A 13189-nucleotide genomic window follows, 5' to 3' on the forward strand; every position below is an offset into this window, starting at 1 on the left:
GTAGAAATATCTGAACTGTACATCAACTGTAACATTTGCATTGGGTAAATACGTTTGGGATATAAAATAATTTTTGTAAGGGCAACTCTTGCAAAAAAATACATAGTGTGTGTATATATATATATATATATATATATATATATATATATATATATGTATATATATATATATATATGTATATATATATATGTATATATGTATATATATATATATATATATATATATATATATATATATATATATATATATATATATATATATATATATATATATATATATATGAGATAATTACCAGAGGGATATCCGATAAAAGAAAGACAGCACACTGATGGTTCAAATCCAAGCAAAAAACTGTATTAATAACAGAGAGGGCACCGTAACCAACGTTTCGGTCACCGTAACGGGACCTTCCTTAGGGTCATGCATTGGTTGTCTACACTGTGGCACTGTAACTTATCTCTTTTTCTTTCGTATATCTATATATGAATTTCAAATAACTATAATGATCCTCTAGTGATGGGGAGTTGCCAATGTTTCCTGAAAAGCTGGAAGCTAAATATTGACATTGATTTCTAAAATAATTGGCGGACCATATCTCCCAGATTTGCTTCAGTTTGTATGATAATTTGTTTTGAGGAATGCTGTTATTTGTACATTTGGTATCATTAGAGGCCATGAGGTTTGTATAAAGACTTGCAGAACGTATTAAACATGTATAAGTCAGAGAGTCTTCCAATCCTGAAGTTCTCTCACAATTGCATTGATCACAGACCTAATGCTAAGATTAGGAGGATTTACACATTTAAGAGGATACCTCTGTGTTTAATAAATTTGGAAACCACCTGAAAACAGAGATTTACATTTTAAATAGAACATGTTTCCGAATCTTTAGGTAATCCAAGAATCTCAGATGTAGAAAAGTGAATCCTATAGCCTAGAAATGATTGCAAATATTGAATTACTTTCATAATCTTTGAATATACAGTAGATCTATGGTGTTCAGCAGCATATAAAGCCAATTTTAAAAAAAATCCAGGATCTAGTGAGCTGTTGACCCCTGGGAAATACATCATTTTACGTTCTGTGAGTGGCATCGGTGTAAGAACCGAGTGTGTGAAGGGAGGGATTAGCCAGTGCATCTATCCCGGAAGTCTGGATGCTGCTACTTAGATGAGTGGTGCGCATAGCTGATGAGCAGAGCGTGACAGAGACGCAACCCCCCCACCCACAGCCAGGTCAGGACTCTCCAGACACATCCAGAGACCAGGAGCATTTGAGCATTTACTCTACAACGTTGCACTTTCTCTGTTGGTTTTGTAGAATGTTCCCATTGGAGACTTATCTTGAAGAAGCAGCACCCATTTTTGGACTCTATTTTGTACTTAGTTTTTGGGGATCTTTTATACTAGTGGTTAGTTTTTTTTTATTGATTCAGTATAAGTCATTATTTATTTATTAGGTTGTCATTATTATATGATTTCTTAGATGTTTAGTTTCATTAATTAAGGATACATCACATTGCGGAATTAACTTACAGTACATTGTAAATTCACTTGTTAGACATTTTTTCGCATATATTTTATATTGTTATATTTCATATTTAATAGTCTAATATATTCATATCACCTATATTACTTCACTTGTATTAATTATCACTTTCACGTTAGTTTTGAGCGCACTTAGATTAGTGAGCTTCTTTAAAGAATAGTTGAGAGATCTTTGCAACGTACACACACCTGGTTTAAAATATTTGTTAAAGTTCAAGCTTTGACCAAGATAGGAAATTAACTTCAGCCTGATTCTTTCTAGATGTTCTTGAGACTATTTCACCATGCATTCCTGATTTCACTGCTCCCCAAGGACAAGAGACTCAATGTTGTAGGTTATTGCTCTCATATTTCAGCCAGCTATTCTGTAGATTAAGCTTCAAAGCAGCATCAGGTTGCAGGTTTTTTTTTTAGCTATAGAATTGAAGTAGGGGGTCTCCGGAGATGAACTGCGTTCATTTCAACTCTGGGGTCCATTTGCTTCCCGAGATACCTCCAAACGGGTTTCCGGTATCTCTGCAGGTAGCAGCTCCGACGGGGCTTGTTGGGGCTAACATAATGGCGGCTTTAACTATCCCGCATCTTGCGGGCCAATAGAAAGCCATGATATCATCCCTGTGGCTTCCTATTGGCTCACTTGACTAGGGAGATTTAGACATGTGGATACCGACACCCCCTACGGAGGTAAGTATCTCGAGAAGCAGGGGGGTACAGAATATGAATGGAATAAACATCTTTAGTTACAAGTAATAAGGCTCATATAGGGGTGAGGAGGGATCACGACATCCTCAAACCTTCATAATCAGTATATATTTATGGATGATATACTGTAGATCTTAAGCTTTCAACAAGTTCAAGTAGAAGAGAAAAACAAAATTAAGATACAGCCAGTCCATCAAACGAGAATTTAAGACATATAAATGAACATCATAGAGTGGGCGGTTATACCATATATTACAATCCACAGTCCTGAGATAGTAATAGCATATAGTACACTTCTCCAGGGCTAAGGAGAACTGCCCCAGATCAGAATTTAGAGTTCCTATAATGTTGTCCCAAGAGAACGCAAACAGCGATTTACAAGTCAATGGAGACCTCACCTCTTCGTATGCTATTGTAGTTCTCAGTGATTGAGCTCCTATATCCGCGCTCCTCCTCTCCCATTCAGTCCACGATCGTCTGAGCATGTATCTCCGAAGGGGGCCTCTTAACTTTAAACACAGGTTTATTAAAATGGGTGTCTACGGCGACTCCCGTTGGAACCATAAACAGTAGGCATTCAGTATGCCTTTGCGTTTTTTCCGATGAATGTACTGCACAACCCGGGTTCTGTTTCCCCCACTTAGCCTGCATTCACTTCTGTAAGTATCTTCCAATTGGACCCCTACCTCCAACCACCATGCAGGTATTACTAGAGTGAATGGGAACTCTCATGAACACTATATGCTGCAGCGGCAGGTCAAATCTGCTAATGACTAACAGACGAGGAGGTAAATTAGTCACGGAGCAACAAACTTACAAGAAACCATTTTCTTGGCCTTTTGTAAGGCCTGCACCCTTTCCATGCAATGCGGCCCAGTTGGGGGCCATACTGAACTTCCGGGGATGAAGCAACGAGCCAAATGAATCATTAAACAGGATGAGGATTGGTTGTGGTGAAGTGGGGAATATACTGCACATATTCTGGTCATGTCCCAAAATCCAACAAACATGGACGGAAGTGTTCGCCCTAATACGCAAGATTTTAGAGATCACTGTCCCACACAACCCAGTATATATATTGCTAGGAAAACCAATGCCCAATCACACCAAAAAAGAAGCTAAAGTAATATCCCAAATTTTAAACGCCACAAGGTGTGCAATTGCCAAAAATTGGAAACAACTTGCCCCCACCCATCCCTAAACCAAATAAATAACAACATTTGGCATATAGTTTATATGGAAAAACTCTCAGCCTATCTTCACGGTTCTACCTTGCAATTCTCTGAGATTTGGGCTCTTTGGTTTCGTCATGCTGGTATATCCCCATACATAGACTAGAATGCTTGGAGCAGAGTGATACAGGTGGTACTTAAATTGTTGCTTACTGTGTTATATTGTTACAAATGATGTCCCTTCCCCCCTTCCCTGATCTCCCTCCCCTTTATTGTTTCACAACCAGTCTATTTGTATTATTGTATTCCCCCGCCCTTTTTTGTTTTCTTTTTTGTATACCCTATTTCTTTATGTATATAAAATGATCAATAAAAAAATGTAAGTAATAATAATAAAAAAAAACAGGATGAAGATGCGGTAAAATAAAAAGGCCCTAGAATGCTACACAATATTTTCAGTGAGTGAGAAACTTCATTTTGTGTGTAGGTTCATGACGGTCAATGGATTTAGATTAGGCCTTAGATTTAGGCCTTAGATTGGGCCTAAATTAGATTTAGATAAGGTCTGCTCCTCTGCGGCCACCTTATGTGAGCACTTTGTGGAAGTCCCACACAGCTGTTGTGTTATTGCATTAGTACAGTAATGCTGATTAAACACAATCTGATTTTGCCTTCCAATACCTCTTTCCAGAAGAATGTCGAAGATGGATAAATTGAATAGAAAAAAATATGTCTGGAATCATGAGCCTTACCAGACATAACTGTGTAATTATGAAATTAATTGTTTAGCTGAGCTGTGATTCAGTTATGGCTTTCACCTGCCTGTAACATTAAACAGAAAGACCAACACAGCCATTGTAAATCTGGGAGAAGTCACATCCATCTGTAATATACACATAGGCACAAAATGGTACTAAAAAAGTTTATTTTTTCACCCTAAACATAACGTTGTTCTTTTTTTTTAAACTTGGGTTCTCAACCTCTTTTAAGTACAGGCTACCCTGGAAGATTTGTTTTATATCTCGAGGCACCCCATGTCATTAGACGCATGCAACCCCTCTCATTCACACGCACCACACTCGCCCCCCCCTCACACACAAACCAACAACACTCAGCCCTTTCCTGCACCCTCTCTCTAATTCTCAACGCACTCCGTATTCATGGCCGGGGAGGCTGAAATCCGTCTTTCCTCGCTCCTCTGTGCCAAGCTGAGGGAGGCATGAGAGTAGAGGCAAATCCCAGCCTCTGTCTCAGGCAGGACACGCCAGCTGAGCAGCCGGAAGGTTGCGCCCCCCCCCCCCCGGGGACTGTGGCACCCTTGGTCATAAAATGAAAAAACATCACATAGTACAGCAATGTTTAAATGCAGTGATTATATGTATAGAGCTCAAAAATGGCTACTCACATTGCAGCAGCAAAATAAAGCAGCCATCGAACTTGTAAGGGGTGGATGTTCCCTGTGAATATGCAGCAGTCACCAGCCACCAATCTCCAAGGAAGAAAAGAAAAAGACCATATAGTGTAGACGGTAATATATTCAGACAATAAATATACAAATGGAGGCTTACACTTTGAACGATCAAAATAGGCGAAAATGGAAAGCGGGTAACAGGTGCACAGTGAGTCGCGATCTCCTGGGTTCCTCGTTGTCCTCCGCTTCACTGGAACACTGTAACCACGCCGGGGCTCACGTCACTTCCGGTGCGTCTAAGACCGCCGAGCTCGATGGTAGAATTGGATTCTCGGTGTTCCTTCTCTTGGATACTGTTGGACTAAACACTCTACGCGTTTCGCCGTTGTGTGCTTACGGCTTCGTCAGGAGTGTTAATTGGCTGCTATATCCTACTTTAAATACCCTTGAGCCCTCTCTCATACTGACATGTTATTGGCTATTAGATAAAACATCATACATATGTAAATGAATATGCTTTTAATATGTTTTATTGGTATATGCCCAGTGTGGCAATTTGAATTGTATAATTTTTTGAGGCATTATATGTGATGTATCCGCTCACTTCATTTACATATGTATGATGTTTTATCTAATAGCCAATAACATGTCACTATGAGAGAGGGCTCAAGGGTATTTAAAGTAGGATATAGCAGCCAATTAACACTCCTGACGAAGCCGTAAGCACACAACGGCGAAACGCGTAGAGTGTTTAGTCCAACAGTATCCAAGAGAAGGAACACCGAGAATCCAATTCTACCATCGAGCTCGGCGGTCTTAGACGCACCGGAAGTGACGTGAGCCCCGGCGTGGATACAGTGTTCCGGTGAAGCGGAGGACAACGAGGAACCCAGGAGATCGCGACTCACTGTGCACCTGTTACCCGCTTTCCATTTTCGCCTATTTTGATCATTCAAAGTGTAATCCTCCATTTGTATATTTATTGTCTGAATATATTACCGTCTACACTATATGGTCTTTTTCTTTTCTTCCTTGGAGATTGGTGGCTGGTGACTGCTGCATATTCACAGGGAACATCCACCCCTTACAAGTTTGATAGCTGCTTTATTTTGCTGCTGCAATGTGAGTAGCCATTTTTGAGCTCTAAACATATAATCACTGCATTTAAACATTGCTGTACTATGTGATGTTTTTTCATTTTATGACTGCAAGATACGCTCCCCTGGCTCTTTTGGAATAATAGTGCGTTTCAGCCCCGGTGACACTTTATTTCCCATCCATAAAAAAGGGTGCGGGGTAAAAGAAATAGAGTAGGGGGAACTTCCGCTTTAAAGTAGCAACTTGTACTTGTCAATAAATAGATTACTGCAGTTTTAGTAAGTAAGTCCCTATCCCTTCCCCCATTCAATATGACGAGAGGTGGGGTACCACATAGTTAACAATACATTAACTTGAATTGAAATTCATATATCGTTCACTTTATGCTACCCTGCTTCTCACTATATACACAGATGTAGTCCGATTTTAGATTTGTTGAGGCCGGGGGATCCAAGCCACAGCATCCTTTCAGCAGCAGGGATTACCCGCCGCGGGGGTCCCATTTGGAAGTAATGGAGCATCTACAGCGATGCCATGGGGGGAGTTGTGGCTGTCACTTTCACTGAAGCTGCAGATTTTGCTTTTTAAGCAAAAGTAGGTCAGGCTACACCTGTGTGTGTGTGTGTGTGTGTGTGTGTGTGTGTGTGTGTGTGTGTGTGTGTGTGTGTGTGTGTGTGTGTGTGTGTGTGTGTGTGTGTGTATATATATATAAATATATATACTATTTAATTTTTTGAGATATATATATATATATATCCTCTTAAGCCCTTTTTAATCGATCACTGCTTTATGAAGGCCTTCCCAAGGATCTTCCAGGTACTGTGGTTGAATTACATCCTCCCATCCTACCTTTGGTCATCAACTTGGTCTATTCATTTCCATTGGAATCCAGTAATTTCTTCTTCTAATATATCCGGCCCTCTACCATTTTAATGTCTTCACCCTTTTGATGATAAGACAGACTTTTGTTTGGTTTCAAACTGATTCAATCTTTTTCCAGTCTCTTCGGATAATACCCAGCATACATCTCTCCATACTCATTTGCGTTGTCTGAAGCTTCTGAATTATCTTCACATTTTGGGTCCAGGTTTCACATCCATGCGTGAGGACAGGAAGAATACACTCTGGCATAGTGGGAGATTCCCTTGAGAAGATTGTCTTGTTTCTTCCAAATACGATCCATCCCATCTTCATTCTCCTGTTGATTTCATTCAGAAGGTTCCCATCCATTGTTGCTTGCCGGCCAAGGTAGACCTAGTCTTTGACTTCTAGTTCTACTCTACATATTTCGGTCTTTGCAGAGGTTACATATTTATTGAACATCACGTTGGTCTTGCTGAGATGCTTATGGCGCCCCACTTTCTTCCTCGCCTCGACAAGTTCTCTGATTTGTTGCTGGATGTTATCTGCAAATCGTAGGTAATTCAAGAACTCCACGTTGATTTGGGATCCTTTTTCATCCCAATGCAGTGCCTTGAACATATATATTAGCTCACAAGAGGGCCGAGCTGTTGAATCGTTTACTTATTTGTTCAAATCCATTTGACAAGTCTGACTCACTGTGAGAAAATTGAAGTCTCTACAACCCTACAAAACCAGGCCATTAAAAAAAAAAAAAAAAAAACAACAGCTTGATATATTATTTTTCCTGGCTGTGGCCTTTCTGATTTGTTATGCCGACCCCTTAATGAAAGAGCGTCCAGCAGAATTCATCTGAACCTTGAGATAATGTAAACCGTCGCATTCTGAGACTGTTCAGTTTATAACAATGAGCGCACTGTTTATTGTGACTCATCTTCATGATAGATTTAAAAAGAACATACGTAGGAATTCTACTCTTTCTTTTCATGGAGACAAGAAAAATGTCCATAGCAATTCCACAGAGAATAAGAGGGGTAATAAATATGAGATCTCGCCACTGCTGTACTGTAAGCGTGTGCCACTTTATGCTTGACACAAATTGTGTAGTGCATGGGTTCTCAAAGTCGAAGACTGTGCCACTGATTGAGCCACCTGTGCTGAAGCAGGGACTGATTGAGCCACATGTGCTGAAGCTGGGACAGATTGATCCACCTGTGCTGATGCAGGGACAGATTGAGCCATCTGTGCTGAACCAGGCATATCCTAAAAACCTGACCTGTTCTGGAGTCTTGAGGACTGGAGTTGAGAACCCCTGGGGTAGTGTATGGACTTGGTTGCCATTCATTTCTCCTCTAGGAGGCAAACCCCAACAGGGCCTACAACCACGGCGTCCTCATGATTAAAGCAGCAGCCCCCTCATTTTGGAATGTATCTTTTTATGTGACAGTGAAACGAAAATGAAATCAAAGATGGCCGCCAAGGTCATCCAATAGAAAGCTGTCATGTCATGCTCTGATGAGTTGGCGGCTTCCTATAGGACCCAGTGGAGTGAGGATTGAATGGTGGTCTTATTGATGTCCCAAGAGAGATTACTTGATACGTATTACAATGGTATTTGCCAATTTTACAAACACGTAGGAGGCTATTAATGCCGAAAATATCACTATCGCAGTTTAATAAATAACCTCATTACTGTAATTTTCTATTTTTCTTGCACATCGAAATAAAACATCAGCTCAGAGCTCACTAAACCTCATCTGTCTGCAGCAATTCACAGGATTAGTTACGAAAAAGTCTTGGCACCGTTTTTAAAACACATTTGTACACAGTATGTTATTAATGTGGCTCTTGAATCTAAGCCAGTTCTTTCCGCTATGGCTTTTTTTGGCAACAAAGTAAAAACTAGGTTAGAGTTGTCTAAAAAAAAATCAGCTTAGCTTCTTTTGCTATGAATCGTTAAATTAAATATGGCGCATAAAGAAAAAATTATTTTCCAAAGTTGTAATGCTAGGTTCATATTGGCTTGCGTCAGCACATGTAAACAGTTTATAAAAGCCACAAATTGCTTTTACACTGCATTTTTTTTAATTCTAAATTTTCTATTATAATTTTGCTAACTGATGAGCCAGTAAAATATTCCTCCTTTTAATCCATAACAACTATATCAATAGTTTAGTCCACCTACAAATTATACTATAATGCATTCATTAGTATATATTGGAATCTTAGTTTGTATTCAGAGTGTATGGAAATATTACAATGATGTGATATGTAGCACCCAGTGTGTTTTTTTTGTAAGAAAAAAAAAAAAAAAGGTCCTGGTACTTGGGTCCCCAGGACTAGTTTCCACTGGGCCATGACCTCCCCGTCCCCCTAGTGTTGGCAGCCTTGTGAGACCCCCATGATATTTCTCATACCCCCACACCCCTATCTCTCTCTCTTCCTCACCCCCACCTCTCTCTCCCCCCCAAACCCTCTCCTCTCTCTTCCCCACAACCCCACCTCTCTCTCTCCTCCACACCTCCACCTCTCTTTCTCCTCCACACCTCCACCTCTTTCTCCTCCACACCCCCACCTCTCTCCCCCCACACCCCCACCTCTCTCTCTCCCCCCACACCCACACCTCTCTCTCTGTCCCCCAATCCCCAACCTCTCTCCCCATATTCCCATCTCTCCTCACACCCCCACCTCTCTCCCCCACCCCTCCTCTCTCTCTCTCCCACATCCCCACCTCAAACCCCATACTCAACCCCCCTCCCCCAATACATATTAAACCCCCCAATACACATACTAACCACCCGATCTCCACAATACACATACTACCCCCCCCCCATGCACATACTAACCACCCCATTTCCCTAATACAAATACTAACCCACCAATACACAACACCCCCCAATACACATAATAATCACCCCCGCTCCCAATACACATACTAAACCCCAATACACATATTACTAACCCCCTCCCCAATACACATAACCCACCTCACCCAATAGCTAACACACACCAGTCACTTATTGTAGAAACCTGTCGCGTATTTAAATACAAATCTATCACCTTTTTCACAAGTCTGTTTCTACCTAGAGTTTGTTTTTATTTTTTTTAGATATACTTAGACATTATTGAAAGCGTTTTTGCAGAGGGGAAGCAGAAAAAGAGGGGGAGGTGGGTTAGGGGGAAGGGTGTGCAACCCAGAGAGAAAACACACAGACACACACACAGACACACACACAGACACACACACAGACACAGACACACACACAGACACACACACACAAACACACACAGACACACACACACACACACACACACACACACACACACACACACACACACACACACACACACACACACACACACACATACACGCTCAGTCTGGAGCTGCCCTGCTCTGATGTGGGGGGCAGGGAGGGATTGGCTGTGTGTAGTGACTGCTCCACCCACTTAGCAAGAAAGGACAAAACCTGCAGCAGGGGAAACAGAGGTGCTGGTACGGAGTACAGGAGCGTACCATCACAAAAAAAGCTCTATAATCTTAAAATAATTCTAACTCACAGAACCGTCACCCAGACTGTTTGCTATTTCTCCTATAATTGTATGTGGGACCTTTTTCTTCTCTTTAGCCTAAAGTAATAAACATAGATGAATTTGCCACAGTAGAGGCTTCTATAATGGTGTTTTATAGGGTGTGGGACTATTGGGTTTTACAGTTACACTTCTGTCTGATGAATGGGTTAACAATATTGTGAAAAGTTAATATTGCAAAACTATATTCGTTGAGCTTGCAGAGATTAAACTGGTAACTGAAGCTGTAATATATAGGTGTTAATTGGAAGGGACTATTCCTCCCACTGCAGAGCAGAACCTTTTTAATCTCTTGCCAGCCAGCACAACACTGACATTCTATTCTATTACAATGTAAAAAGTAGTCCTGAATAGGTTTTTTTTGTTCTTCTTTTTAAATGTTGCCGCTTCGTGAGATATTTAGCCAAGTTTTATAGGGTTAGTCTTATAGTAGATGATGCAGGAATCTGTGAAATTTTCAGAACACACAGAGAGCCAGACCCTGAAATAGGACTTTTGCTAGACACAGGAGAGAGAGATAGTCCTTTGCCTACCTGTAAAAAGTAAGCTGATTTTACATATTTTCCAAAACAAGAAAAAACACAAAAGCGCACCAAGATGAGAGATAGATATTGTATTAGCAACAAATAATAAAATTAGTAACTTACATATAAAATTTCTTTAATAATCCCCGATTCTGGTGTCTATCACAGGAGTAGGGCATCACATAGGAAGTATGAAGGGTAATCTCAGTTCTGAGAGATCAGACCCGCGCGCTGGGGCTGTCTCTGTTCACTCTCCTGTCCTCCACGTGTGGTAGCGTGGTGCAGAGTGTAGCGCGCATGTGCAGGAACCGGGGCCTTCAATAGGTGTCCTTAGGATGCCTGTCCGTTTTTGATAGCATAGAAACGATCGGAAATAAGCAGGAACGGTACACTTGAGTGTGTACTGGTGGTGGGTAGTAAAACCGCCAGCCACAACAGTCGCGACTCGTTTCGTTTAACAAAGTAAACTTCTTCAGGCGATATTTCCTCTCTCCCTCCCCTCTCTCTACCTCCATCACCTCTGTCTACATCCCCCCTCTTTCTCCCCCCCCATCTCTTTCTCCCCCCCTCACTTTGCGCAAACCCAAGAGTCAATTTTGCATTGCTCAAAGTGCTGCAAAAATATTGTACATCTCTTGTCCCGAATCGCCCAAATCACCATGCCCCCCAAAACAGGGGTGATAAGCTGCACAGGTTAGGGGACTTCCACAGAAATGGCTTAGAAGAACCTCCATCCAGCACAGTTAGAGGAACCGCCATGGTACCTATTTTTATGGGCAAAATGTTGTGTCATGAGTCATATGAAAGTTGTACTGTACTGACCCTGAAGCGAGACAGCTGAGCATTACGTCCTGTGTTAACCTTTGGTGCAGTAAAGGTAATTCATTAAGAAAGATAAAAACATTTGACCTTTCCCCCACCTGTTATTTTTCTTTACAGCTTATTTCAAGTGATGCAGATGGAGCTATACAAAGAGCTGGGAGATTTCGAGTGGAGAATGGATCTTCAGATGAGGTACATTATGAAAAACACATGTTTTAATAGATTTTCTTCCAAAATAAGCACTCTCTGTTCACTCTTTCTGGGAAGTTTTTTGTTAATAATCACCTGTTTCGTGGCTACTGTGGGTATTATCTTAAGGGGCATTGTTGTGTTGTAAGAAAACAGACACGGCTAACAGTTCAACATCTTTATTTCTCTGAACAACACACACACTTCCTGGATTCTCACAGTGAATCCCCCGTTTATCCCCCAAAGGGCAATGAGTCACCCTTAAGAGAGCCATGTGCAACGTAATACCATATCAATGCAGATCATCACATTCCACAGCATGTGCAGTCTGGGTTTTCACTCTCTCCCTTCTTCTCATAGGGACGGTCATTTTTGGCGTATACTAAGCGGGTAATTCTATATCGGCCGAAGCGCCGATTCGGGCTATTGACTTTATTGAGGATTTTCTGCCTAAAATGCCTTGGATGGCCACTTCGGACAATAATCTGAAGAATAAGGCCTTAAAGCCCCTTCCTTATGCATGATACAGTGAAGCTGCTTCCCTGGGGTGGAGAAGAGCTGTATTCAGATGAATGGGACTTAAAAAACCTTCGTCAGCGCCGGAAGCGGCTTCACAACATATTAAGCAAGGTCCTAAGCCAGGGGTGGCCAACTCGTCCTCAAGGGCCACCAACAGGTCAGGTTTTCAAGATATGCCTCCAGCACAGGTGGCTCAATCATTCTGATTTAGCCACCTGTGCTGAAGCAGGGGTATCCTGAAAACCTGACCTCTTGGTGATCCTTGAGGACTGGAGATGGCCTCCCCTGACCTAAGGCCTTGTCTGTGTCCTCTCTGACTATAAAGATGACATTATTGTTTAGGCTTTGTTGCCTTGCTGTCTTCTCTGCTTCTGACTAAGTGCAATGCTTCTGTCTCCATCTAGTCTGTCTTTGCTTTGTTCGCTCTTCTAATAATATTACAGATATGTATTTGTATATAGCGCTGCAGTGCTGTATTCGACTTCCTGAAAAATTCCAACTACTGAGGAGTAACGCCGTGCTGAATGCACAGAGATTCATTAAACGTTGAGAAGTCTAGCACAGGCCACTGTCAGGTTACTCCGTGTTTGTGCATTTATAAGACCCTCTCTGCACACCAACCATTGCATTCCCGCATCTCCTGCAATTTTGCACAAGGTACAAACAATTTGCCATATCATGAGAAATACGGTCTAGTTGACACATACACAAGGAGGAGCGGCTCAGTGAGTAAAGACACCAACTCTGTAAACAATG

At 41.4% G+C, this 13189-nt stretch overlaps 1 protein-coding gene across 5 annotated transcripts in view; it reads left to right on the forward strand.

Moving 5' to 3' along the window:
• Positions 1–13189, forward strand: part of GARNL3 (GTPase activating Rap/RanGAP domain like 3) — a 252359-nt gene that overhangs the window by 158402 nt on the left and 80768 nt on the right. For all 5 annotated transcript variants that reach the window (XM_075578984.1, XM_075578986.1, XM_075578985.1 and 2 more), the window contains one exon: positions 11843–11917. In XM_075578984.1, the coding sequence (XP_075435099.1) occupies positions 11843–11917 (75 nt within the window). The remainder of the gene's footprint in view (positions 1–11842; positions 11918–13189) is intronic.

Source organism: Ascaphus truei, chromosome 21 (genome assembly GCF_040206685.1).
Source record: "Ascaphus truei isolate aAscTru1 chromosome 21, aAscTru1.hap1, whole genome shotgun sequence".
NCBI classification, from domain to species: Eukaryota; Metazoa; Chordata; class Amphibia; order Anura; family Ascaphidae; genus Ascaphus; species Ascaphus truei.